Source organism: Symphalangus syndactylus, chromosome 4 (assembly GCF_028878055.3).
Source record: "Symphalangus syndactylus isolate Jambi chromosome 4, NHGRI_mSymSyn1-v2.1_pri, whole genome shotgun sequence".
Classification (NCBI taxonomy): Eukaryota; Metazoa; Chordata; class Mammalia; order Primates; family Hylobatidae; genus Symphalangus; species Symphalangus syndactylus.
In genome coordinates, this window is record NC_072426.2 from 84,388,913 (window position 1) to 84,415,281 (window position 26,369).

The window sequence follows — 26,369 nt, forward strand, 5'->3', positions numbered from 1 at the left end:
TGCCCTCCCATGTTTCTGGGGGACCATAAGACAGAGGGACATCCACTCTTGCAGAGGGCTCCTTGCTGTTGGGAGAGCCACTTACAGAGCAATCTGTGTTCTGCAGGCCTGAGGTGGGAATGGCAGCTATGAGGGGGCTGGAGCCCACTATTTTGTCAGGGAGGCACAGAGTACCAGGTCCAAATGGGGCATCAGGGAGAAAGCAGAAATTCTAGAATCTACAGCCTATCGAGTGCCCTTGTGCAAATTAGGAAAAGCTCCTATGGTCAGAGGCTGATCTGACCACACATGGAAGCTACACAGGTGGAGGCTGTGGAAAGCTCCCGCATCTCAGCAAGCCCTCTGGAGGTAGCCCTCTGCCCTCTGCTCTCTGCTCTAGGCAGCAGCAAGGGCTGTGTTCTAGCTCTCTGACCCTGCCCAGTGTGAGCAGTTCAAGGGAGGCAGTCAGCCAGACTTGGGCAGTCGGTGGTAGCAGTCAGATGGGATGAAGCCAGATTTGGCCAGAACTGTGCCTACTATGGCCTCAGCACATCTACAGATTAGAAGGGTGCCTGCTTCACACAGCCTCACCTCAGCCCCATAGGACTCTCCTGTGTGGGTGCCAAGCTCCCTCCTCCTTATTGCATGAGATCTCGGAGAATTCCCACAGAGAAAATGCAGTGCAGCTCCTGCTGGTTCTCGTGGGCTTCCTCCTGGGGTCTCCCACAGATCTAAATGCAGCCGAGGCACTCTAGAGACCTCTGGCTATGATGTCCAAGCAGGCCTGCTAGGGCCAGCCATCCTCCAGCTACTTTGCAGAGCCAGGGGACATCAGTCAGTACTGGAGGCTTGCAGGGGGTCTATGACCCAGGGGGCCCTCCCCAGCTCATGACCCTAGCAGGATGCAAGGGTTAGGGTTGTGCTGAGCATGGACCCTCACCCAAGGGCTCATGAGTGTGTGGAGTCACAGCTCCAAGCACAGGAGGGCTGCATGGAGGGATTTCCCTCCCTGAGGAGGGGAAAGGCTGCCGCCGACTGGCCGTGGGGCTGGCTCACAGGAAGGGCTGGGCCCTTGGCTGCTTGAGTGCGCAGCTGGGTTATCCCCCCACGTTGGTCTCCCTGCAAGTGACTCAAGGTGTTGGTGGAGTGGGGGTGGCAGTGGGAATTCACTGAGTCCCAAAGTCAGACCGCCAAAAATAGAGCCTCTTTGGGGCCAGGGATTAGGGGAAGCCTCACAGCTTGGAGGGGACACAGGATGGGACATAGAGGATGGTGTCTAAGGGACTGGCCTCTTTTTGGGGCTGAGCTGAGCCTCAGCCAGGGGGTCCCAGCCACAGAGAGGGGCAGAAGGAGCCGAGGGTTCAGGGCAACACATTTGGGGGGTGAAGTCAATGAGGAAGGACGCAGGACAGCCTGGCAAGAATGGAGACCGTGATGCTGCTGGGGAAACCAAGGCCAGGGCTGGGGCCTTTTGATGTTAGGGCTTTCTCCTCTTCCTTTCTCTTCCCTCCCAATGATGGTCTGAGTGACTCAAGCACAGCCTGAGTGTGTCTCTTGAGTGTCTCTGTGTGTACCTCTGTCTTTCTCGCCCTTTCTAACCTGTGTCCTTCCTTCCTCTCTTCTTGGATTTCATCTCAGGCTAGCATGAAGTTTCCACGCCAACGCTGCAGGTGAAAGCAATGCCCACCAAGAGAGGACCGGAGGGAGAACCAAGCAACATGCTAGTGTGGCAGGGGGAGGGCGTGGGGTGAGGCTGGGGCTCAGGGGTCTGGCCCCACCCACTGAGTCCCTGCCCTCCCCTGTCCTCCTGCCTTCTGCCCAGTAAAGGCAGAGAGAGATCAGAGGTGTCAGGAAAGGGTCCCGTCCCAGGAAAGGGTGAGGGCGTAGCACACAGAGCTCTGAGTTGGGAGCGTCAATCTGGAAATGTGCTCCCACCCACAGCCTTCTATTGAATATAAGCCTTTGCCCCATGTCCGGAACGATGTTCAACCTAGCTGGAGCACCAGGATTGAATTAAAAAAAAAAAAACAACAAGACAATGGAATGAAGCTGATTGGGGCTTCAGAGAACAGACAAAATCAGGGTCATATTGTGTGCGGTGGTGTCTGTGTGTGTGAGCAAATGTGCTCACATGGGGTTTGTGATCTGTGGGAAAGAGAGAAGATAAGTCATTGAATTTCCAAAAATATCTGTGATTAGAACAAAGCTGGGAACTTTTGCTTTAGAAAAAGCTTGGGGAAGCTTTACCAGTCTAAAAAGACTGCTGGAAAAAATTCTGAACTCTTAGCAGGACAATCCCTCTCTCCACCAAACACACACAGAGCAAAGCTGTCCCCTGCAGAGCTCCAACCTCCCACGCCACTCTGGGCATCACTGAGTGTGGTCAGCAGACAGGGCTGGGTGGAGGATGTCTTTGCTATGATGCTTCCTTCATCATACCATCTGGTCTTTCCCAGTGAAGTTGCTTGCTTCCCTTTATGAGAAACAGGAGTGGTACCACACTCTCCTGCCTTTGCCTGCAAGTTTGAACGTGAGACTCAGGCTTGAATCTCACCATTTGCCCATCCCCAGCTCAAGTCCATGCAGCCCCAAGTCTTGATGGTTTTGGTGGTGTTGTATCTGTTAGTTCACTGGATTCACGTTCGCGTCTGTAGGCCTTCCTTGACTCTCAGTGCAAACGTGCCACTTCCCACTTATCTTGGCTCTTGGGCACATTAGCAAGACCACGATGCCTCCCGTTCCTCATTTTGTGAATGGCAATAATAACAGTACTTATCTCACAGAGTTGTTGCTGTGAGTATTACATATATTAATGCCAGCACCGCACCCAATGTCCGTCTCAAAGTAAGTGGCCAATAAATGTGCACATTTCTCTCCAAGGACCTCACCTCTGGATCGCTATTTTAGGGTGCTGTTTGTGAGCAATGTCTCCTGTCTTAAGGTTTCAAGGCCTGGCTAGAAGAGTGAGGGATCCTTACAGCATGCTCTTTTTCCTTCTTTCCTTCCTTCCTTCCTCCCTTCCTCCCTTCCTCCCTCCCTCCCTCCCTCCCTCCCTCCCTCCCTCCCTTCTTTCCTTCCTTCCTTCCTTCCTTCCTTCCTTCCTTCCTTCCTTCCTTCCTTCCTTCCTTCCTTCCGTTCACCAATGTCTATTAATGCCTCCTGTGGGACAAGCACTGCATCAAATGCTGGACACTATACCACGCAGCCCAGGGCGAGACCAGCCAGAAGAAGTATTGATGTGTTAATATGTGAGAAGCTTTTAGGACAGTGCCTGGTGCAAACTAGTGCTATGTAAATGTTGTTACATATTGACATGGTCAGTTATGGCCAGCAAGCACCACGGCTGCGGAGCACACTGGGATCAGCTCACCCAGGTCTGGGGAGTCAGGGAGAAAGTGGCATGGAACCAAGACCAGGTAAAGGAGGAAAGGAAGAAGATGGGGTCAGGCAGAGGGTGTGGCCCCGAGGCAGGAGATGCCCTGGCTGTGTGGGGAACTAGAAGCACCAAAGCCCTGCTGGATTAAGGAGGGCCTTGGGAGCCACAGGGGAGCCTGTGGAGCAGGCTTGGGTCAGAGTTCAGGTCTCGGAAACTGTGCTTAATAGCTGGCTGAACTGCATTGGGTGGAGACGCGTTTCTGATCTGAGTTTTGAGGGGAGTTCTGATGTCTCAGCAAGGCTCCAAGACACTCCATGGCAATTGGGAGCCCACCTCTGTGCTCCTGGCGGGTACCTGGGGTAGGCTTTCCCAGGCCTCTGAGACTGGGTGGCTGGGGCCACAGCCAGCTCTGTTCTAACCAGGCTCTGGGGTTTCTTTCTTTGCAGATGTAGGAGGAGCTCAAGTGCTGGCAACAGGCAAGCCCCCTGGGGCTGAAATTGGTAGGTGGCTGCCCATGTTATTCTGTGCACAGGGTCAGGGGCAGGAAGGAAGCTCCCAAGACACGCAAGCAGAGGGCCGCAGTGCTGGAATTGGTTCCCTGCTGTCAGCATGGGAAAAGGGGCACCCTCACCTCCAGGCCCCCCTGAGTGGCTGACAGCTCTATTTTGGGGGAAAGGCCTTGCATTAAAGCTCATCCACAGAGGGGACATGATACCTCAGGGCCACAGATGCGTGGCTCTAGCACCCACAGAGCCCTGTCCCACAGCCATGGGCCCTGACAGCATGCTTTGCCAGGCTCACAGCCTTCATCGGTGCCTCCCTCCACCTGCAAGCTTCCAGCCTCTCTGCCCCTTAAGGGCCTCATCTGCTGGCCAGGCTCAGTCTGCAAGCATCACCCTCTGAGAAGGCTCTGGAAGCCCATGACTCCAGGCCAACCCAGCCTCTCCCGTCATGAGCTCCTTCCCTGTCCTCCCCAGCTGACTGCAGGCTCCTCAAAGGCCAGACAGGCCTTATCCATTCTCCTGCAGTGTTCACCACAGAGTAGGCAATTAACACGCACGCAATAGATGAGTGGATGAATTAACGAAGGGATCAGTGAGGAAGGGCTAGGAGGCTCAGGCGGCCAGAGAAATGAGCCACTCACCATCTGGGGCAGGGGTAGCCAGGTGAGCTTCAGGGAGCCTTGAAAGGTGGGAACAGCTTCTACAGCTGAAGGAACCAGGGATGGTGCTTCTGAAGGAGGGGATGGGGTGCAGGCAGAGGCTAGGAGCAAAGGGACTCATGGGAGAGTGGAAGGTGAGGCTGGCCTCAGCCGGTGGGAGGTGGCGTGTTAAGGGCCACATGCATGCTTTGGACCTCATCTGGAATGTAGAGGGAGCTGCAGGTGACTGAAACCTGGTGTTCAATTCCTCCCTGCATTTCAGATTTCAGGTACGCCCTCATCGGGACTGCTGTGGGTGTCGCCATATCTGCTGGCTTCCTGGCCCTGAAGATCTGCATGATCAGGAGGCACTTATTTGATGATGACTCTTGCGACCTGAAAAGCACGCCTGGGGGCCTCAATGGTGAGGGATGTGGTGCTCGGACCTGGCTCTGCCCCACCCAGTGAGGCACCAAGGGCCACTCCGTGATGCTGGCTACAGCAGGAACGAACCCACAAGTGCAGAGCCCAACAGGCTGTAAAGGAAGGCAGTGACCTCTCCGTGTTTCTCTCTCTCTCACTATCTCTTTGCCTCTGTTTCTCTTTCTTCTGTCTCTATCTCTCTCTGTCTCTCTATTTGTGTTCCTTTTTCTGTCTCTCTTTCCATCTCTCTGTCTTTCTGTGTCTCTTTCCCTCTGTACTTTTCCTTTCAGTTGCTCTTGGCAGTCCTGAGAATCACATTTCCTGGAGAAAAGTGGGGGAGGAACTAAAATTGGCTTCACACAGAAATTTCTGTTCTCTCATCCAAATGATGAGATCAAATAAACTCAGTCCCAGTAGGCAGCGAAGTTGGTCCTAAGTGTGGGTGGATGGTGGGAGGTTCTGTTGACGTTGCCTGTGTGGGTCAAGATGCATATTTTTTTCACACATTGGGAAAGTCCTTCTCAAAGCAGTACTGAGTAGCCCCTCAGATAGAAACTGAGCTGGCTGACGTGCACCATGGCACAGCCCTCCGCCTCCTTGGCACCCAAAATGCAGTATTGATTTGCATCCCTTCTCTCACGGTATCACCCCCAGACTCATCCTCTATTGTATTAGATGCCTCAGTGCAATGACGGTGCGGTTTTCCATGGGATGCTTCTCGGGAGAACAGAGCCTCACTGTCTTTCTGGAAGATGTGATTATGATCTGTGAAGATAAGCAGAAGGGGCTGGTCTAGGCCAGGAGAGGAGGAGGCTTCCCAGATGCTGGCATGTGCATCACCTGAGGGCTTTAATAGGCCATGGGAGTTTGCTTATCCTTGAGTTTGCTTATCCTCGTGTATCCCTACAAATAAGGGGAGGAAACAGCCTCTTCATCACATAGCAGCTAGGCCCCGGATCTCTCGAGGGCATCCGTGAATGAGAGGACCCAGGAGAGGGAGGTGAAAGTTCTAGGGAATGCTCTGCACCTCTTGTCACAGGACCCCCTTCCTAATGCCCGGCTTTCTCTGTTTAGACACCATCCCGCTAAAGAAGAGAGCCCCAAGGTAAGGTCACTGCCCACACAGTCAGGGAGGGTTATCGTGTTCTCTCCTGTCTTGGCCGTGCCACTCCCTTCCCTGTCATCCCCAGCCTTCTCTGCACTCTGGCATGCTTTCTAGGTGACTAGAATGCACCTTGTGGCCCCCTCCTTACACTCTCTCCTCCTCTGGACCAGTGGGCAGGTGTCACAAGAGTGAGGGCCACAGGATACAGCCATCAAAGGGAATAGGGTTCGCCTCTGCACAGCCTGGATTAGATCCTGTTCCACCCCCACTCAGACCCCTTCAGTGCATAACCCTGACATTCAGAATGAGGCCTCCAGCCCCTGTCACTTGGGAGGTCACACGTGGTTTGTCCCAGGTTTCTGGGCTTCTGTGCTGGCATCAAGGTACCCTGCTCTGCTGCGCAGAGCCCATGTCCTCAGGGATGGTCCTGCCTTGGGACCTTTGCACTTGCTGTTTTCTGTCATTGGAATGCTCTTTGCCAGAAAGCTGCAAGCCTCGCCCCTCTTTTCCTTCAAATCCCTGCTTCAGTGTCACCACTGCATCATAAAGGGCCTATTTAAGGTACAATCCCCTCTCGACTCCAACCACCATTCTCTTCTCTTTGCTTGGCTTTAGTTTTCTTTATAATTCTTTGCACTAGTTGATGCTATATGACATATTGATTTGTCTATTTTGCATGGGTTTTTTTCTAAAATGTAAGCTCTGGGCAGGTAGAGTCTTCCTTTTCACTTCTGTAGCACAGCACTTAGCACAGTGCCAGGGACAAAGTGGATACTTGCGTAAGTGTTGAATGAATGAATAAGTAAATGAACATGAGGCCATGGGCCAGGTGCCGGGGGTCAAGGAGAGAGAAGTAGGACAATCTCCCTCAGTCTACAGAGGAGACAGGCAGGTCCCAGGTGGTGGCTGCACAGTGGGGGTGGGGCTCCTAGGAGGGCTATGGCAGGCTAAGCATGTGTTGCCTTGTGTCTTGGGGGTGCAGAGGGCTGCATAGCCACTAGGAGGTGCAGGGGAGCCTCAGGCTACGTGCAGAAGGACTAAGAGAAGCTCACGAAGGCAGAGGGAACCCTAGTATATGTAGGCATCATGGGTAAAATCTGCAGCTGACAAACATGCTGTGTGGCAGAAGCGTTTCATGTGGAAGGAAGGGCTGGAGAGATAAGTAGTTTCTACGCATGTACAGTCAGAGGGGCTTGTGTTAAGCAAAGGAGTCTGAAATCTGTCCTGAAACTTCTGGTCACCTACAGATGGATTCTAAGCAGGGGAGGGATAGAATATTTTTTGTTATATGGTAGCATGGAGGAGGGCCCAGCTGCAGCCAGGAAGATGTGCTGGAAGCCCGGACAGAGACTCAGGCCTGGTGCAAAGCCCTGCTGGAGTAAGTCCAGGTGGAGGCAATGGAAAAAATTAAACACAGGAACAAAGTTAAGGAGGAGCTGGCCCAGGGACCTGGGATGAGGGACTGAGACAGCCACTGGAGGAGAGAAAATAATCTAGAACAGCTCAGAGTTTTCTCTGAGCAGGTGCCCTTTGGGAAGTTGATGGGGGAGCAGCTTTGGGCAGTGAGCTGGGTGAGATGATATTTTTTTGAACATGGTGAGCCGAAGGTTTCTGGACACTTCCATGTAGAGGAGATGTCTAGTAAGTGGCTGGCATTTAGGACAGAGGTCTGGGTTGACACAGGGATAGTGGCTTTTAGAAAGTACCCAGAGCCCAGTCTCACCTTCCCGTTCTTCCATGGGACCAGGGACTGGGTAACTTCCAAGTAGTGTCTATTGAAGGAGCGGATGGATTAATGGCTGCATGAGGGATGAACGCATGGTGCGTTGTAGCTGCGGGTCATGACTCATCAGCCCTCATGGAGTCATGCACTTGGGATGAGCTGGACATGGATTTTCTTGAGAAGTTCACTTTTTTTTGAGGATTTCTCCTCCTTCAGATATTCTGGTTTTCAGCAGTGGTTTCTGATTGTGAAGCATTAAAGCACATTTCATCAACTCTGTCTCCCAGCATTCCATCTTTCCTTCTGTTTCTGACTGTCACTCTCCTTCTCTCTGTCCCCTCCCATGTCATCCCCCCACCCCAAGTTTGTGTCAGTCCACTGGGTCCTGGGCTGGAGAAGACAGGGTATATAACTTATCATCCAAGACAGGACTTTGTGAGAGTGAGAAGAGGCTCTGTAAAAGTTGCACCAGGATGATGGGTGTGAGCCTGGACTGTCCTAGGGAAATAGGGATGTGTGGTCAACTTAGATTGAGTGGGCCTGTGAAGTGTCCAGGCTCCGGTGGCCACACAGCACTCCCCTTGCTGGCCATGTCACATTCTCTGCACCCAGGACATGTAACCAGCTTCAGGGGGTTTTGGAAATGTGTGGTCGAATTGGGGATATTTCAGGTTGAGGGACCAGAGATGCCATGTGTCCCATCTCTCTCTCTCTGTCTCTCTCTCTCTCTGTCTCTCTCTCTCTCTCACACACACACACACACACGCACACATATTCACACACACCCAGGCCCACTTTGGCTGAAGTTGTCACATTCCTTTTTATAGAAGAAACATGCCGAACAGCTCCCAGTGCCCCCAAGTCCACTGATGCGGGAGAGTAGAGTTCCATGCTGGCCAGCTCTTCACACCCCTCCCTTCCCCCTGCCCTAAGAGGCCTTTGCCCCGGGGCAGCTCTGTGTTCTTCTAGCCCTAGGGGGGTTGGCACAATCACAGGTTCTCCTAAGTGTGCATCTGCGGCACCTGGCCAGGAGGGTGTCCCGGTCTCTCAGATGGCTGTGGGTTGGGCGCTGAGCCTCTCCCACCATGGAATCAGGATGGACTGGCCATTATAAGGGTTTTCACACAGGGTTCTTGGAGGACACGAGGAGGCCATGGATTGAGTCTGGAAGGGTGAGAAGAATTGACTTCCTAGAACCTTTGTTGCCTTTGTGGGTCCAGGTAGCATCTGTGGTGAGGAGTGCAGGAGGAGTCTGTTTTGAATGGATGGGCTGTGTTGGCCATGGCGAAGACCCTGGCACCACGTGGCTTCAGGGGCCCTCTGCTGGGTGCTTAGGTACCCAGGCAGAGGACACAGACTGCTGTGGCCAGCTCAGCCCCTGTGGTCAGGAATATTGAAACATGTGGAGATTCTAGCACAGTGACCTTCTCACCACTGGGAAGGCTCTAAAGTACTGGAGCTCCACCCAGCACAGGGACACTACCTTGACCATTTGAATTCCTGCCACACATTGAGGGGGACTTTGAGTTAAGGCGCTTTGCTTTGCAAATCGCCAGACCTTGAAGCAGACCATGCTTCAGGGACATCTTAGCCATGGACTTCACATAGAATGAAATTTCACAAAGCCTGATCCTTAATCCTGTTGCGTGTATGCACACGCATATGTGTGTGTGTGCATGTATTGCCTGTGTATATATGTGTGTATGTGCATGTGGTCATTCATGATGGACTCTGACACACATATGTCTGTGTGGGAAGATGCTGCTGTGAGCAATACAACACAGACCCATTTGAAAGCACTGCTGAATGAGCAGTCACTGTGCTTTTCATGTTCTTATGCATGATCATCTAAGAGGAGCATCTCAGTTATATGTGCTTTTTGGAAGTTCTGGGTTATTTTGAGCTATCAGGGCTATAGAAGGCATTTTCCATAATCCAAGAAAGATGGCTCCAATAGTTATTCAACAATGAACTTTCTGAAAGCAAAGTTCATGAAAAAACATGAAGGGATGCTAGAGGAAGCAGGTGGGTGAGGGAGGCAAGAAATAAAGGCCAGGAGAGAGGGAGGCTGGGAGGCAATGGCTGGATGGGAGTTTATACCCCTGATAATTAATACATTGCCCTCACCACATGCAGGGAGCTGTTCTTGGCAGGTATGGTAACAGAGCTCTTCTGCAAATAGAGGGACTTTCAGAGAGGAGAGGCAGGATTCGAGTTTCCAAAACTAACACTAGATGGAGTCAGGCTGAGTCATGAGGAAGTCAGACCCAAAAGAGCAAGCTAATGACAAGCAAGCCACTCTCCTGCAGCAAGTTTTGCATTGTCTTTCTGTCTTCTAAGGCTTAGGCAATGAACACCCTCTTATCTTGTTTTGCAGGCAAAACCACAATTTCTCCAAAAGGTGAGTTGTAAGGGTGATCACTTGTCTTAAAAGGAGGACAGGCAGTCTCTGCCCCATGGGGCTGCATGGGTTTTCGACATGACCTCTCCCTCACCCTGGCCACACGGGATGGGCAACCATGGCCATGGCCAGGAGCCCTCATGCCAGGACAGCTGTGAGACCAGGAATCAGCATCACCTTGGGAAGTGGTGGTACTTGGCAAGATTTAACGTGAAGCCGTGGGGCATTTGCCCAGTTAGAGCTGAGAAAACGGTTTTAACAGGATAGGTAAATTATTTTTCATTCTCCAAGACCTATCCTATGATAGTGTCCAATATAATAATTAGCCAGTTTAGTCCATTTGGTAAAAAAAATTCCCAAACATCTCTTCATGTCATCATGCTATCAGTTTGGCTGGGTATTTGCATCTCAGTGCTGCTTTGGGGTCTCGGAGAGGACGAAGCCCATATGTGGAGGGCCGGTCTACAGAAGGGGACAGGATCTTGGACCCCTGATTGAATGAGCCTATGAATCAAGACTCCTAGGAATGAAGGCGTCTTCACCAGGGTTTTGAGAATCATCATTTCACAATCCACATTCCCCAGCTTGACTTTTCCTCACCTCATGCCCCATGCATGTGCCACACCCACTGAGAATTTGCTCCCTGTCTGACCAGCCCAGGATGGTCACACAGGCCTGGGGCAATCACTTGACCTCAGTCTCCTGCTTTATGAAAATGTCCAACTCCAAAGAAAAGTTGAAAGAATGGGACAATCAAAATATATACACCCTTCACCTAGGGTCACTCACTGACACGGTGCCCCCTTTGCTTTATCTCTGTGTACTTAAGCCTTTTTTGACTGATTTACTTGCAAATTAGTGTAGATATCATGATATTTCACCCCTGAATACAACACCTTTGTGTCTCCTATTGTGTATAATTACAGTGACCACTCCTAAGAAAATTAATTCTAATTTAGTATCATCTATTATACAGTCCATATTTAAATTTCTCTGGTTATTTCAGAAGTATCTTTTATTGCTCTATTTTTTATTGTGCTATTTTCCAATCCAGAAAAAATATTTGTATTTATTTTGTCTTTTTTTTAAGTGTCTTTCAGTATTGAACAGCCCCTCTGCTTTTTACCCTTATGGCATTGTTGATTGAGAAGTCCCTAAGCCCCATTGTCTTATCCAATGTCCCATTTTCTGGACTTGTCTGATTGTTTTCTCCTGAATAGATTCAGATTGAAGTTTTTGGTAGGAAATGCCATGAGGTGATGTTGTGTATCTTTCGCTGTATTGCATCACTCTTGGTGATGCTTCGTTTGCTTGGTTAAGGGAGTGACCACTAGATTTCTACATTTGTAGAAATGAGAATTTTCCCCTCTGAAATGAATGAATAATACGAGGGGTGGCACTTTGACACTATGTGAATATCCTGACCCCCAACAATTCCTCACCTAATGATTTTGTACCTGTTCACGATCCTGCTTGAAGCAGTTATTGCCATTGGTGATTACAAAATATTGACTTTCTAATTCCAGAATTTCTTCTATATTTAATAGCTGACATTCATCTATAAGAAAGCCTTTTTATTCTATCTTCCGTTTCTCCTTCTTTTGTTGAGGATTATTACTGTGGACTTCAATGCATTTTAATCCATTGCCATCATGATTCTTTCTGATGCCCAAATTGTTGCAAATTTGGCTAGTGCAAGTCACTTCTTGGTGGCCCCTGTGCCCTTTAGACAGAACCCCATTAGTCTTTGAGCACATGCTAGACTTCTGACAACACAATATCTCAGGCTCACCTTGTCCTGCTCCCAAGGGTAGCACAAGGGTCTAATTTTCCCAAGGGTCCCTGTTTCTCTCTCTCTCTCTCTCACTCTCTCTCTCTTTTATTTTATTTTAATTTTTACTATGGAATGATTTTTAGAAACTAAGATCTGGGTACAATGTGTGCTCAGGGCTACTGAGGTGTCATTGCTTCTAGGCCCTTTCAATGGGCAGAGTCAGGAAATGTGCATTTAAATTACAAACTCAATATCATAAGATATTTCCTAAGCTTTCCCTAATCCGTGTGTCTAGATTGCCTTCTCCAAAGTAAAAACCCTGCTTTTCAACCACATAATATTTTTACTCATTTTCTCTATTCTATAATACACACAAAATGCCTCCAGAAATTAGAGCACTATACAGCTATAGACCTGCTCAGTAAACTTGCACATTTCTTTGCAGTGGCTTTTACCCTTAGAATTTAGCCCTCTAGTTGTGTACAGCCAGAGTATTGTGTTCAAATGAAATTAATTATATTCTCTGCGTGGTTATGCTATCAATTGGATAGAGAGTCAGAAACACTTGTTTTAATGTGTATTCTATTTTACTATCTCCTGTTTTAGTCTTTTAAAATTTTAATTTACATAGTTTTGTTTGCACAGTTTATCTCTGAATCGTGTGTCATGTACACAATTCAGAGATAAACTATGTAAACAGATAAACTCAGAGAAGTGTTTCTCTTGTAACTGTCCACTCCACCGTGTTCCTACCTACTGCTTTGAAGTTGCTATTTTCAATAGTTCCTGGTTTATTCTTTCTGTGATACTTTTACAAAAATATATTTAATTAAAAACACTTTTATATAGACACACTTTTTAAAATAAAATTAGAAAATGTTTACATATAGATGTATATATCTGTGCATATATACTTTTTCCAGCACTTGGATGGTTTTATTGTGTACTTAGATGTCTGATCCATTTGGCATTTATTCTGGTGTGTGGTATGAGTTACAGATCCAATTTTTTCTTTTTCCCAAATGGCAATTGAATTATTCCGATACCATTTTTTAAAACCACCCTATTTCCCCAGTGTTTCATTTGCCACTTTTATAATGTTCTAAATTTCTGTGTGTACTAGGGTATTTCTAGACTTTATTCTCCATTGGTATTTGTGGTTATTCATGTGCTGAGAGCTTCCTAGAGAGGCTGAGCCTAGAGAGGCTTCCTGGTGTGCTCTACCTTCTGGTGGGGCTGGTTCCCTCCACCCGCACACACGTTGTGCTTCCTTTGCAGGGGACATTCTTGCTATTTTATTCCAGCTATTCTTGCATATTTATTTTTCCATATGAACTTTAGAATCAACTTCAGAATCTTTCCACAGAAACAAAAATCTTTCATGGTGTGGGGGCTGGGGGAGGTCCCAGTGGAGAATTTTATGATGATTGCTTTGTGTTTTTGGTTATTGGGTTTTTGGATAGACCAAAGCAAAGAAAATAAAAATAACACACAGAAAAAAAAAAGAAGCAAACATCCTGGTATTTAAATTGGGGTTGCATTACATTTACATATTAAGTTAAAGATGATTTACTTCTTTACGATGTTAAGTGGCTCTCCATGGAAAAGAGATAATTTTTTCATAAAAAATTATCTGATTTTGTGTGTTTCTGTTTTTGTGTGTTTCAGGAGAGTTTTCAGATTCTACTCTTATAAGATTGTCATATTTTTTGTTATATTTATTCCTAAGTATTTTGCCTTTGCTGCTTTAAAAATGGAGTTTTGCCATTATGTCTCCTACCTGGTTATTGATTGTATTTTGATATTTGGGGATTATGTTAGCATTATAGGGGTTGCCTTGTTGAATGATTTTATTATTTGTCTCTGTTTTCTCCTCTGTCCCTTGAGTTTTTACGATATTATGTCATCTGCCAAAATATAGATCTTCTTTCCCAATTCATATGCCTTTAATTATTTTTTCCTCTCTGATTGCATTGGCTAAAAACACCAATGTTAAATAATAGTGGAAAAAGTGTGCATATGACATGCTTCTGCCAGATTTTGATGGGAAATCCACTAGTGGTGTCCATCAAGTAACATGCTGGCTCTAGGGCTGAAGCACACATATCTTATCATGTTAAGGAGCATTCATCAATTCCTATTTTACTGAGTTTTAAAAATCAGAAATGTGTGTTGGATTTTGCCAAAGATATTTTTTCAGTATTAGCAGGCATAAATGTATCCTGAACAGATGAACCCTGGGGCTAACCAGAATGTATAGGCATCCTCATTATTAGTTTACTTTTTTTTGTTTGTTTGTTCTTCTTCTCTCCTTGTTGGTCTGTGTGATTCTTGGAGGATATGGTCAAAGATTTGAGTTAAGTAGCCACTAAATCACATGGTATGCAACACTCTCTTGCTCTTTCTCATGATGCCAACCCGGAGTACCATGCAGCCTAATTCACCTACTAGTCCAGCCAGCAGATGCTACCCCAGACTCTGCCAGCCTTATCTTGTTTCCTCCAGATCGTGCCTGGCTCTCTGGTGGCTGGTGACACATCCATCTGCAGAGGTATCACTACCTGTCAGAGAACAACTTCATCTATGAGGTAGCTCAGCAGTGCCCCTTCTTCTGCTCAGGGCAGCCAGGGGTAGGAGGAGGCTGCTCTCTTGGGCTGCCCATCTACTCTGGGCATTGATATCTCAAGTGCAAAACAAACCTGGCTAACTCCAGCTTCTTTAGATCCCTTCCTTATCAACACCTGAAGGGGCCTTTTAATGCAGGGCTTGTTAAAGACACTAGGAAGGATGAACCCTCTGCTCAGCCTCTGGGCCTCTAAACCCCATGTTCCTCTGGACCTTCCATCTTTTAAAGGAGAAAAAACCCCTGACGGCATTTGAGGCCCTTGCTTGGAATCCCTTCCTTTACTTTTCTCACCACTTCCTCTCACCATATCTTGCTGGTTTCCAATGTCTTTCTTGTCTTTAACGTTGGTTCTATCACCATCAAGCTCTATATCCCTGACCATTACCTGTGTCCTTGGTCCTCAAATATGGGGTAGTCAAGTATGTGCTGTCTGTTTTATGGCCTTTGACGTGGCTTGTCCCAAAGATGCTTCACTCTGTCCTGCCTTCCTGCTTTTGCTGCCCCATCTCTCATGAGGAGATCTTAGCTGTCAGGAGATTGTGATTGAATATACACAATGGAAAGTCATACACAATTTTGCATCATTCAATGTAAGCATATATACCATTCTATTATAGTCTAGATGTCTATGTGAAACTACAGTGAGGGTGTGAATTTGGTCTCAAGGCATGGAGGTATAAGGGAGGCCCTTCGCAGGGTCTGCATCCTACTTTCAGTCCACATTCTATTGTATCTGAGTGTGGTTTGTTGACTCATCTTCTCTTCCATATTCCCCTTTTTTAGACACCTATGCTGCCCTTCCCTTTCATCAAAGCTGGTACACCAAGTACGGAGAAGTCTCACCCTCTGTAACAGCTTGTAGTTCAGATGTGAAGGCATTATTTTCCAGTTCCATTCTCATATGTCTATCTACCTTGTTCCTTGTAGCATCTGGCCAGATCTGTGCAAATTCACCAACTACAGAAAGTGAGAAGTTTCCCAAAATATGCCTATTAACCTCGAGGAATGACTTCTCTTTTTGTCATCAAAGTGGATGAAGTTTTGTTTGCCTTGGGTTTGGCAGGCAGAAAACAACTTCCAGGTTGAGTTCTCCCCTTTACCCAGAAGCCACTGGCCTTCAGTTTCCTTTCTATGTTGCGCAAGGAAATGTCCCACCTTGCAGGCTTTGCTGATGAGCTTTTATACCTGTTTAATTGTGTGAATTGCATAAACACACGCAATAATTAGAGCATAGTTGCTCTCTCAATAAGTCTTCCAGATGGTTCTCTTCCTTTCCAGAGATGCACAGGTGATTGAGCTGTAGGTGAGCAGTGACGTGAAGAGGTGTTCTAGCCCTGTGGAAAACGGCCCATGGTTAACATCTCAGGATGTTCTGCATTCGAACACCCAAGGCTTGTAATGAACTTTCACATGGACTGAATATTGGAGGCAAATAATAGAAGGAATAGAATATACAGTGCCTCTGTCCTGAAGGAAAATATCACGCCTCTTCTGGAAGAAGCGGACTGCATAGAGGAAGGATTGAGCAATTTAGCCTGCAGTAGAAGAAGGTGGACACCAAAAACTTCACCCTGTGTTGGAGCTGTTCATGCTTCCATGAGGGCATGGTGTCCATGTTCGTGGAAGCTACCACAGAAAATGGCTCATGAAAAGGGGAATCCGACCCAACACACAGCTTCGTACGCACTGCCATCTTATCAACAGTTAGGCAGTACTTTGTAGAACGATTAGCTTCACCATCTTAGCTGCCAAGAGATTCCTTCTTAAAGATGGACTATGTGAAGATTCGGGAGTCCTGAAACATAGGGACTCCGGGATGGTCTCTAGCCCTGTTGATGATGAACGCTGGCCTTCTGGAGGGGAAATGGCAGCCTGGGCTGGCGTGGTAGGAAGGGCTTTGGTGTTCATGGAATGGGCCTGCTGCTCTCAGACCTTCAAAGGATGGAACCAATGAAAGACCAAATGAGAAAGCAGATGCTGTGCCTTGCAGAGGGCCATGAATGTCAGTTATTATTTTTCTCCTTATATAATTAGTTTGTGGTTATTATTACAATGTGCATGGCTGTTACATAAAAGACATGATTGGTGGAGGCTGAGGAAAGCCACGCCATTCTACAATTGCCATCAGGTTAAGGCCCCATGAGCATTTCTCTCCCTTGTAATATTAACCCTGTATTTCTGGGATCACATCACAGAATATTCTTTGCCTTTCCACTTTCCAGGAAATTTCTCAGACTGGGCTGCCCTCCTCATATGTGATGAAAGATGAGCTATATTTCAGAACAAAGTGCTGTGTTGTCATAATTTGCCTGAACTCCCAGGGCGTCTCTTACCCAACTTGATAACGATGCTGTTCATTAGCAGCCTTTGTTAACTGATAACCAAGAGTGGTAACGTGATACTCGTAAGAAATTTTCTGTGTGTAGGATAAAATAAACCATCTTGTATGGTATCTGCTAAATGATTTTCTTCCTTTAGCAGCATTTTAATTAAGACATCTGGTTTGTGAATGGCAGAAACACTTGTGAACTGAAGGTGAATGCTCCTGGAATCTCAGCCATTGTTTTACCTTCTGTACACACAGCAAAACCTCGGTGTTCTCTCTCCGACCCCACCTCATGACATATTTTCCCAACACCACCACTGGACTCTGGTTTTGTTTTAGCCCCACACAAGGTTTCCCAAGTGAAGAATAGAGAGAATTATGCTGAAGGCCAGCGTCCTCTCCTTGGGTCATAAAGGCTGACATCATCTGGGAGGCAGATGGGCAGGAGGCCCTGACGTTGAGGTCTCCCTGGCTTACACTCCAAACCCAAGCTCAATATCTTCCTTCTGGATGTCCTTCTAGTCCTGTTAGAAGCTCTCTGAAGCCCCCCTCGATAGCTCCTCTCCATAAGAGCAGCTCCTGGGGATGCGGGGTCCAATGGGCAGTAGCTCTTGGAAGTGACTGAAAGGAGTCCTAAGAAGCCATTGGGTCTGCAGTGTAGCCTCGCAAGTCAGGGCCATTCCAGCATGGTTGCCTCATCCTGTGGTTTGACAGTATGCTAGCAGAGGCCAGTGTCTGGACTAAGCCCCATCCTCCCAGCCTTATAAGTTCTGGGACCCTAGGACACATACAGCTTCCCCCACCACAGCCCACCACAGCATGCAGAACATCATGCCCTAAGGGAAGGGGAAAAATGGTTCTCAAATGTCAGGAGGAAGAGTCAACCTGCACAGGGAAGCAGGTTGCAGATGGCTGCAGCCAGCCAGGATCTAATGAAGTGGATATGGTTTAGGGCCTCCAGGATTCAGTACAGGAAGGAGGGGAAGGTGAATGGGAGAGGGTTTTCTGGCAAGGTCAACAAATTAAAAATCATCTATATATGTATCAATCTATATAGTTAAAAGTGTGTTTAAATTGAATCTATATAAATTAATACATAAACAAATATGTGTATATATGTGTGTCCTCTGTGTGTTGAAAGTACATATATCATGCAATTTTAGGAAATAAATGCGGGTTTGGAGGAGTTAATAAAACTCCTTTCTAAGCAGGCAGGGTTGCTTAGACAGAGGGAGGCTAAGCTGAACAGAGCCTGAAGATACAACCTTTCCATCATCAAAGTTGGAAAACAGCTGAGAGGCAGATAAGCTAGGCAGCTGGAAATAAAAATATCAGTGCTATTGTGATTTTCAAACAAGTCACGGCATGCTAGCATCCCTCTGCAGCTTCTAGAGTCCCTGCAGCATCCATGCTGCAGTCCAAGCAGGAAGTGAGCATGGCCCAGGTGGAGTGCTGGCAGCAAAGAGGCAGAGAATTGGGGGTGAGGGTGGGGTTGGGATGGACCTTAGGGGAAGAGATGCCAGGACTTGCTGGTGGATCGATCTGTCAGGGAGGCAGAGGGAGTTCAGCACAACCCCAGGTTTGGGAGTCGTTGGCTAGGATGTGGAGAGCCTGAGGAGCAATGGCCTTAGAGAGCTCTGCAACTGGGTGTTGGGTCTCCTAGGCTACTGGGGAGGCAATGATGGGCTGCAGTGAACCTCACCTTTCTACAGGTGTTCAAACCTGCAAATCAGGGTTAAAAGCACGTGTCAACAATTATTCTAGAACATGCTCTGGGATTTATGAGAGAAGATGGAGAGGGCCAGCTTGGAGGCTCCTTTCCCCTGAGATGGAGTGTGCAGGTTGGCTGCTTAGACAGAGAGAAGCTGAACTGGGCAGACCCGAAGATACAGGCAGAAGGGGTAGTGGCCTGTGACGGGAAGTCCATACTGGGCCAGGTGCAGGCTATGACTGATTCTTTCCCTTCTAAGTCATTTGTCTTAATCTCAGATTTGTCAAATTAATTAATCATCCTTCAAAGAATATGATTTTTCATGAGTAGATTATCATCAGATGACAAATGAGTGGCACATCTCCCAGGCTCTGTATACAGATGCGGAGAAGTCACTCAAGCCTTGAATGTCCCAGCCCCCCTTAGCAGCATATCCTATGTCCCAGTGTTCACTGTCCTGGAATTTTAATGGACTCATGACTCTCTTTTCATTTGTGGCCCTGCTCTGTGCAGTACAGAGCAGTGGTAGAGTACATGAGCTCTATAACCAAATGCTGCTTTCTGAGCTGAAAAAATTATTTAATGGTGCTATGCCTCAGTTTCTATATCTGTACAGTAGGCTAATGGTTGTACCTACCCCATAGGATCTTTGTGAGAATTAAATGAGTAACGCGTGTAAAGTTCTTAGCACACTGACATGTTGTCAGCACTTGGTAAACATAAGCTATTACTTATCATTGGTTTGAGGCAACTTTTACACAATTCCAAAATTCAGAGAAGGTGAGATTATGGAAGTTTTTGTTTCATTCTTAATTTGCATATGTATATGTATAGTGTTTTTTTTTTTTTGAGACAGGGTCTCATTCTGTCCCCTGGCTGGAGTTCATTTTCACAATCACGATTCACTGCAGCCTTGACCTTGCCAGGCTCAGGTGATCCTCCCACTTCATCAGCCTGACTAGCTGAGGCTACAGGCGTGTGCCACTAATTTTTGTATGTGTTGTAGAAACAGGGTTTTATCATGAGGCCTAGGCTGGTCTCCAACTCCTGGGCTCAAGCAATCCTCTTGTCCCGACCTCCCAAAGTGCTGGGATTACAGGCATGAGCCACTGTGCCTAGCCTCTTTATACATTTTTAAATAAAGTTTTTATTTTAGAACAGTTTTAGACTCACCCAAAAGTTGAGAGCATAGATGAGAGTGTTCTCGAATGCTCCACACCTAGCCTCCCCTGTTATTAACCTCTTTCATTGGTATGGCATATTTGTCCCAATTTAATGAGCCAATATTGATACATTATTATTGACTAAATCTACACATTATTTGGATTTCCTGTTTTTATCTAGTATCCTTTTTCTGGTCCAAGACCCCATCCAGACCACCGCATGACATTTAGTCACAGCATCGCCTTAGGCTCCTCTTGGTTGTGACAATCTCTGAAACTTTCCTTGATTTTGATGACCTTGACAGTTTTGATGAACTCTGGTCAGGCATTTTGTAGATTGGTCCTCACTAAAGTCTGTCTATTTTTCTCATGAAGATAAATTTCTTTTAAGCTAAGTTTAACATAAAATTGATTATAATTACACAAAAACCAAGTGTTCACCAATCTTTATTATTGCTCATAAAATTAGCCAGATAGCTGGCAAATCCCACTTAAGTTTGAACTGGGTAGGCTCAGTAAAAAGGAAAACTTTTCCTGGGTAAATAATGCAAAGCAGATGTTTCTAATGAGTGAAGGGCTGCTCTGGTTAGCATCACGCAATTGCCATGTGCTTTAGGTAGCAACACAGTCCAGGAGAGCACCTGGGGCTCCGTGCAAGGCAGGGTAGATTGGACACTGCTGTCTTTCCTCATCAAGAGAACACCAGCGCCCTGTGCTCACTCTGCGGCTAGGAGCTCCTGGTAGTGTGCTCTGAGCTCTCCAGAGAGGTGCATCAGAGCTGCTCATTATTTATCTTAGCAAAAAAGGAACCATAAGGAAGCTTTTACGATGTGGTTCTGATCTTTATCCTGTTTCCTGAGTTTAATTCAAGAGATGGCAACAAATTGTGAGTCAAGCACAACTGCTGACTGGCAGAAAAGAAATTGAAACCAGGTCCAAGAATCACCCCAAACATGTTCTGATGGGGTATTTGCAGCCAGCAGCAAGGGCTCTGCTACTGACTCACTCCAAGGGGTGGTATTTTGTGGACTTCTTCCCACAACATTCAGAGGATGGGGCTGTGGATTGTGCTTCTCTCACCTCCGTGGGCTTCTGAGGTCTGCTCTCATTGATGGCTCCTGCTCCTCCTGTCAGCCTTGACCTGGGTGCCTTCTGTCCGGATGGAAGTGGCACTGACAAACATAAGGAAATGGTCAGTTTCAAAAGGAAAATAAGACACAATGCAACAGGAGAAAACCTTCTCAGAGGATGGTGGCAAGCACCTGTTATACCCTGTGGATACTTTACTCATGTAAATTATATCTGCACTCGTAGCCTAGCTTTTGTAGACACAGCTGCATGCACTCTAACAACCCACCATTATGATCAGTGTGCCCGTTTGTGGATGGAATCGTTCCTTCTCACAGTTCAGAGTGTGGGCTCTAATCCAGCTGGCTAAGGTCTAATTCCTCCTGGTCTATTGCTTACTATCTGTGCGCAACCCCTGACAAGTGACTCAACTTCATCTTAGTTTTCTCGTTTATAATGATGATGATGGCCCTAGGAGGTTGCTATGACTTGCCAAAGAGTTACTGCATGTAAAACACTTGGAATAGTGTCCAAAATGTGTAGGTGCTCTATAAATGTTCCCTCTTCTAAAGTACGGTATGAGACACCATGGGAAAAAACAAAGAAGACACAGATGTGGCCTTAACAGAGGAAACCACAGGCAAACAGGGTAAGTGAGTGCTGCTTTTGAGGTGTGAACAGGGTGCTGTTGGATCCCAGGAAAAAGAGAAAATCACAGTGGCCAGCAGAGCAACATCTCTGTCTGGACACAAAGGAGTTTGTTGGTCAGAAAAGCAGACAGGGCATCTGGCACCTGGCAGGGTGTCTGGCACCTGGCATGCCAATGCCTGGAAGCATGAAATCACGCGGCAAGCTGGGATAGGTAAGTAAGGACATTGCTGTGCGCAGGGCTGCGGCTGAGTAGAAGGAGGGTCAGGAAGTCTATGGAGAAACAAGGTGCTAACGTGTTCAGCCATTTGGTTATCTGGATTTTGTGAAATCAGTTTTCTGTTTCACAAAGCGAGTTGCAGAAAGACAATAGGTGATTCTGTGAAATGGAAGTTGAGAGATGTGGAGGGAAGATCCAGGAGTTCTAGTGCTCATTTAATAGGTGTTCTAGGAGAAGGGAGCAGACAGAGCAAAAAAAGGACAGATCAGACGAGAGAACACAATTTACCAGAGCTGCCAAAAGACACTAGACCTTGGTTTCAAAGGAGGATCCGGTGAGTAATTGGCCCTTAAAAGAAAAGAAGTAGGTGAGCTCCACATTTATTTAGATCGACTTCTGAGGACCCATTCCCGTTTATACTGCATACAGGGCAAGAGAGTTTAAGCGGGATGTGACAATCTTACTGTGCTAGGAAGACAGAGGTTGGGACTTGATGCTGTCATAGTGGCTAGAATTTAGGGGAACAATCCCAGAAAGGAAGCAACTTTCGATTTTGGAAGAGACCCCAACTCTGCTTCAAAATTCCCCTTAAATTGATGGCTGACTCCTAAACTTGGTATGCACAGAATGAAATGTCAACGGGCTCAGTGGAAAACAACAGCTGGAAGGCTAAAAAGAGCTGAGCAGAGATTTCAGCAGCTGTCCTGCCATTGAGAGACAAAGTTTGAAGTTTAAATCCTGCCAAAGTATTAATAGAAGGACTTAGTGTGATGCTTAATTGTATGTACCAACTTGGCTGGGCCACAGTGCCCAGATAGTTGGTCGAACATTATTTTGGATGTGTCTGTGAGGGTGTCTGTGAATGAGATTTACATTTAAGTTGGTGGACTTTGAGTCAAGCAGATTGCCCTCCGTAACTTGGGTGGGCCTCATCTAATTATTGGAAGGCACGGACAAAGCAAAGTCCGAGCAGGAGGGACTTCTGCAGCATGTGGCCTTCAGGCTGGAACTGCAACCTCAGCTCTTCCTGGGTCTCTAGCCTGCTGGCCCAAACTGCACGTTGTACTTGCCAGCTTCATAACTGTGTGAGCGAATTCCTTAAAACAAACCTGTTTATATATGTATACACACACACACACACACACATATATACACACACACACACACACACACATCTTGTTGGTTCTGTTTCTCTGGAGAACCCTAATATACTTGGTAAGCACAGCTGGCTTCCCATGAAAACCAAGACTAGCGGTTGTGCTCTAAGACTAGAGACAGAACTGAAATAGACCCAGCCAACACAGCCTAAAACCAGGATTCTCTAGAATCAAGGTAACTTACCAGTGATGTAACTTGCCAGACTAATGATTTGTGCCCAGGCTTTAATTTTAAAGGTGACTGAAAGACAACACAGAGAGCTCATGTCATTGAAGGAATAATTTATTACAGTACTTACATTTCCTAAGAGAAGGGGACGTACCATGTCCCAAGAGGCCACAGGGAGGAAGCACCAGGTTTGGTCAAGAGGTAGAAAGAGCCAGAGAAAAGCATGGCCCAGAGCCTTTATTGAGCTTTCCATGGGAAAAGCAAGGCAGGAAAGGGGAAGCAACTTAGTACTGGCTAGTGTGGATAGGGTTGGTGGGCTCTGGTCTCCAGTTGTCTGAATGACTGGCCCTGGGTGATTTAGGGCAGGGGAAATACTAGCTTGGTGTGTGAGAGTTAGGTAAAGAAGGTGGTTGGGGCACACACTCAGGATTGATGAGAAAGTTTGGGATAAATTTTTTTTTTTTTTGGAGATGCACTCTCACTCTGTCACCCAGGCTGCACCCAGGGTTCAAGCGATTCTCGTGCAGGTGCATGCCACCACTCCCAGCTACTTTTTGTATTTTTAGTAGAGATGGGGTTTTGCCATGTTGGCCAGGCAGGCCTAAAGTGATCCACCTGCCTTGGTCTCCCAAAGTGCTGGGATTAGAGGTGTGGGCCGCCGTGCCCAGCCAGGGATAAGATTTTTCGGGCACCTAGGGAAACTGGACTGCAGGGCAGATATATACAACATTAGCTGTTAGTTTGGCCCTGTAATTAATGGATGCTTACTAGACAAATACAGAATCTAAAAAAACACAGAACAACTAAGCATTAACACTCTTCAAAGGAAGATAACAGAATCCAGAGTTTCTATAATGCATCATCCACAATGTTTAAAGGAACAATACCAGGCAATCAAAGAAGCAGGAAAACATGACTCTTAACAAGAGAAAACAGACAGTAGAAGTAAACCCATGATAATCCAGATGTTGAAATTAGCAGTCAAGGACTTAAGCAATTATTGTAAATATATATATATTTTTTCAGGTGAAATGAACAGAAAGTTGGACAGAGGGGAATCCTTGGCAGGCAAATGGAAAGTATAAAAGAGTCACACGGAATTACTAGACTTTAAAAATGCCATATCTAGCCTAGGTCTTTGCACTTGCTGTTTCTGTTACCTGGAAAGCTTTTTCTCCAGATTCTCAAATGACAGATCACTCTCTCCACTCAGTGTTCTTCCCCCACATTATTCTGCAGGGAGGCCTCCCCTGAGAACACTCCTTTAGTTATATATTCGCTTATCATGCTATATTTATCATGAGGGCACTTATTGCCACTGGCATTATGTTATGTATTTATGCTTGTATCCATCTATTTTTTTTTCATCCTCCACGGTAATGCCAGCTTCTTTAGGACAAGGATTTTGTCTTTTTCACTGCCAGGACAGTGCTGGACAGAGAGTAGGTGCTTAGTAAACATTTGTTGCTATTCCATTAAAAATATCCAAATAGTATAAGCAACTATAAAGAATATTTTTATAGAAATAATTTGAACATCTAGATAAAATGGGTTATTTTCTTCCCAAATTTAAATGACTATGTTTGCTCAAAAAGAAGTTGGGCCTGGGTGTAGTGGCTCACACCTGTAATCCCGGCACTTTGGGAGGCCGAAGAGGGCAGGTGACCTGAGGTCAGGAGTTTGAGACCAACCTGATCAACATGGTGAAACACTGCCTCTACTAAAAAGACAAAATTAGCCAGGCATGGTGGTGCCCACCTGTAATCCCAGCTACTTGGGAGGCTGAGGGAGGAGAATCACTTGAACCCCGGAGGCAGAGGTGGCAGAGAGCTGAGATTGCACCACTGCCCTCCAGCCTGGGCAACAAGAGCAAAACTCCGTCTCAAAAAAAAAAAAAAAAAAAAAAAAAAAAAAAAAAAAAAAAGAAAAGAAAAAGAAAGAAAAAGAAAAAAAGAGGTTAGGAAACTAGCTAAGATCATTACCATAGGGAGAAACGGAAAATAAAAGTTGCAGTAGTTACTGCCTAAATCTTCATCACTGAATCCCTATCAATTCACTGTCCCGCCAGCAGTCTAAAGCAATATCCTTTTCCACATGCTCACCAATGCTTTTTGCCTTTTAAACATTTTGCTAATTTTTTCCTAATTGAAATCATTTCCAATGATTTACTCAGTCTTTTATTGCGTGCCATTTCTAGTTTTTTTGTTACTATAAAACACATGTAACAAAAATTCTTGTGCATATTCTTTTGGCACAGACACAAGAATTTTTCTAGGGGCAGATAGAATTTTTACTCCTAAAACTGCAATTTGCATGTGGCATGCCCAGTGTGGAAGAAGTCTGAGCATTAGTGTTACTGGGGAGCCTGGTCTCCAGGGTTTCTGGAGCACTGACATTGGAACACAAGCACGTTTCTCCCTGGCCTCTTTGAGTTTACACCTCAGGTTTGGCTCTGATTATGCCAGGCTGCTCTTGGAGACAGAGAGGTCAGAGCTGCTTCTGCTGCTTCTGCTGCTTCTGTGGGTGAACTTGGTTGACACAGCCCCCAGATAGGAAAGCAACATGGACAGAATGAACTGTGAGACCAGAAAGGCAAACAGGGTAGCAATGTGGTGAAAACAAGCTAAGATTAGAGCTCAAAGCCAGCCCAATGTCTGAGTGAGGTGAAGGTGGGGACGCTGCGACCACAGCCATGGGCACAGGCATATGTTAGGTTCAGGGGTCTGTGGGTGTTGACAGAGTCAGTGGGGGAGGGCGAGGGTGCATTCATTGCTCTTCTTTTTCTTGGGAGTAGCTCTCTTAGAGATGGCTTTTATCCCCACTGCCTGGGTGAATAGATATGGGACCAGCCTTCAATCGGGATAGGAATCTCTAGGAGCAACAGCAGGCACTGAATCCAGAAACTCTTAGCTCTCCATGGTGGCCATGGATCTACTACGGCTCAGCCCTGAGGAGTGAGCAAAGCTGTAGACAAACACATGCAGGGTTTTATGCCCCTGAACCCTAGGGCACTCCTCCTAAAAAAAAGCCCGAGGCCACTGACCCCACTTCCTAGAGAAGGAGTTGGGCAGAAGAGCTGGTTGGCAGGAAGGGGATCTGCCTTCAAAAAGAGTTTCCACAAGTTCCAAGGGAGTGAAGCTTTGTAGAAAGAAAATAATATCCAAAGAGTGATAGTTTGGGGAAGTTTTGCCACTTAAAACCCTCAGTGTCCCTTCAAGGAAAGATGGATTCCAGCCAGGAAGGGCATGAGATGGTCTTAGGCAAGCTAAATGCATCTTTTTTCAGTGACTTTCTAAATGGGCATGGTAATGAGTCACCCAACATTAGGGAAGAGATGGTAAAAAGGGGAGGAAGAAAAG

At 46.6% G+C, this 26,369-nt stretch overlaps 1 protein-coding gene across 7 annotated transcripts in view; it reads left to right on the forward strand.

The window, feature by feature from the left end:
* TMEM273 (transmembrane protein 273) overlaps positions 1-17,987 on the forward strand; it is a 34,908-nt gene extending 16,921 nt beyond the window's left edge. The window contains exons 2-7 of one of the 7 annotated variants that reach the window (XM_055275359.2): positions 3,802-3,855; positions 4,780-4,920; positions 5,994-6,024; positions 6,429-6,585; positions 10,125-10,148; positions 15,476-17,987. In XM_055275359.2, the coding sequence (XP_055131334.1) occupies positions 3,802-3,855; positions 4,780-4,920; positions 5,994-6,024; positions 6,429-6,585; positions 10,125-10,148; positions 15,476-15,544 (476 nt within the window). In that variant the 3' untranslated portion in view covers positions 15,545-17,987. The remainder of the gene's footprint in view (positions 1-3,801; positions 3,856-4,779; positions 4,921-5,993; positions 6,025-6,428; positions 6,586-10,124; positions 10,149-15,475) is intronic. The other 6 variants (XM_055275360.2, XM_055275361.2, XM_055275363.2 and 3 more) reach the window with 6 other exon arrangements.
* Positions 17,988-26,369: the final 8,382 nt, after the last annotated feature.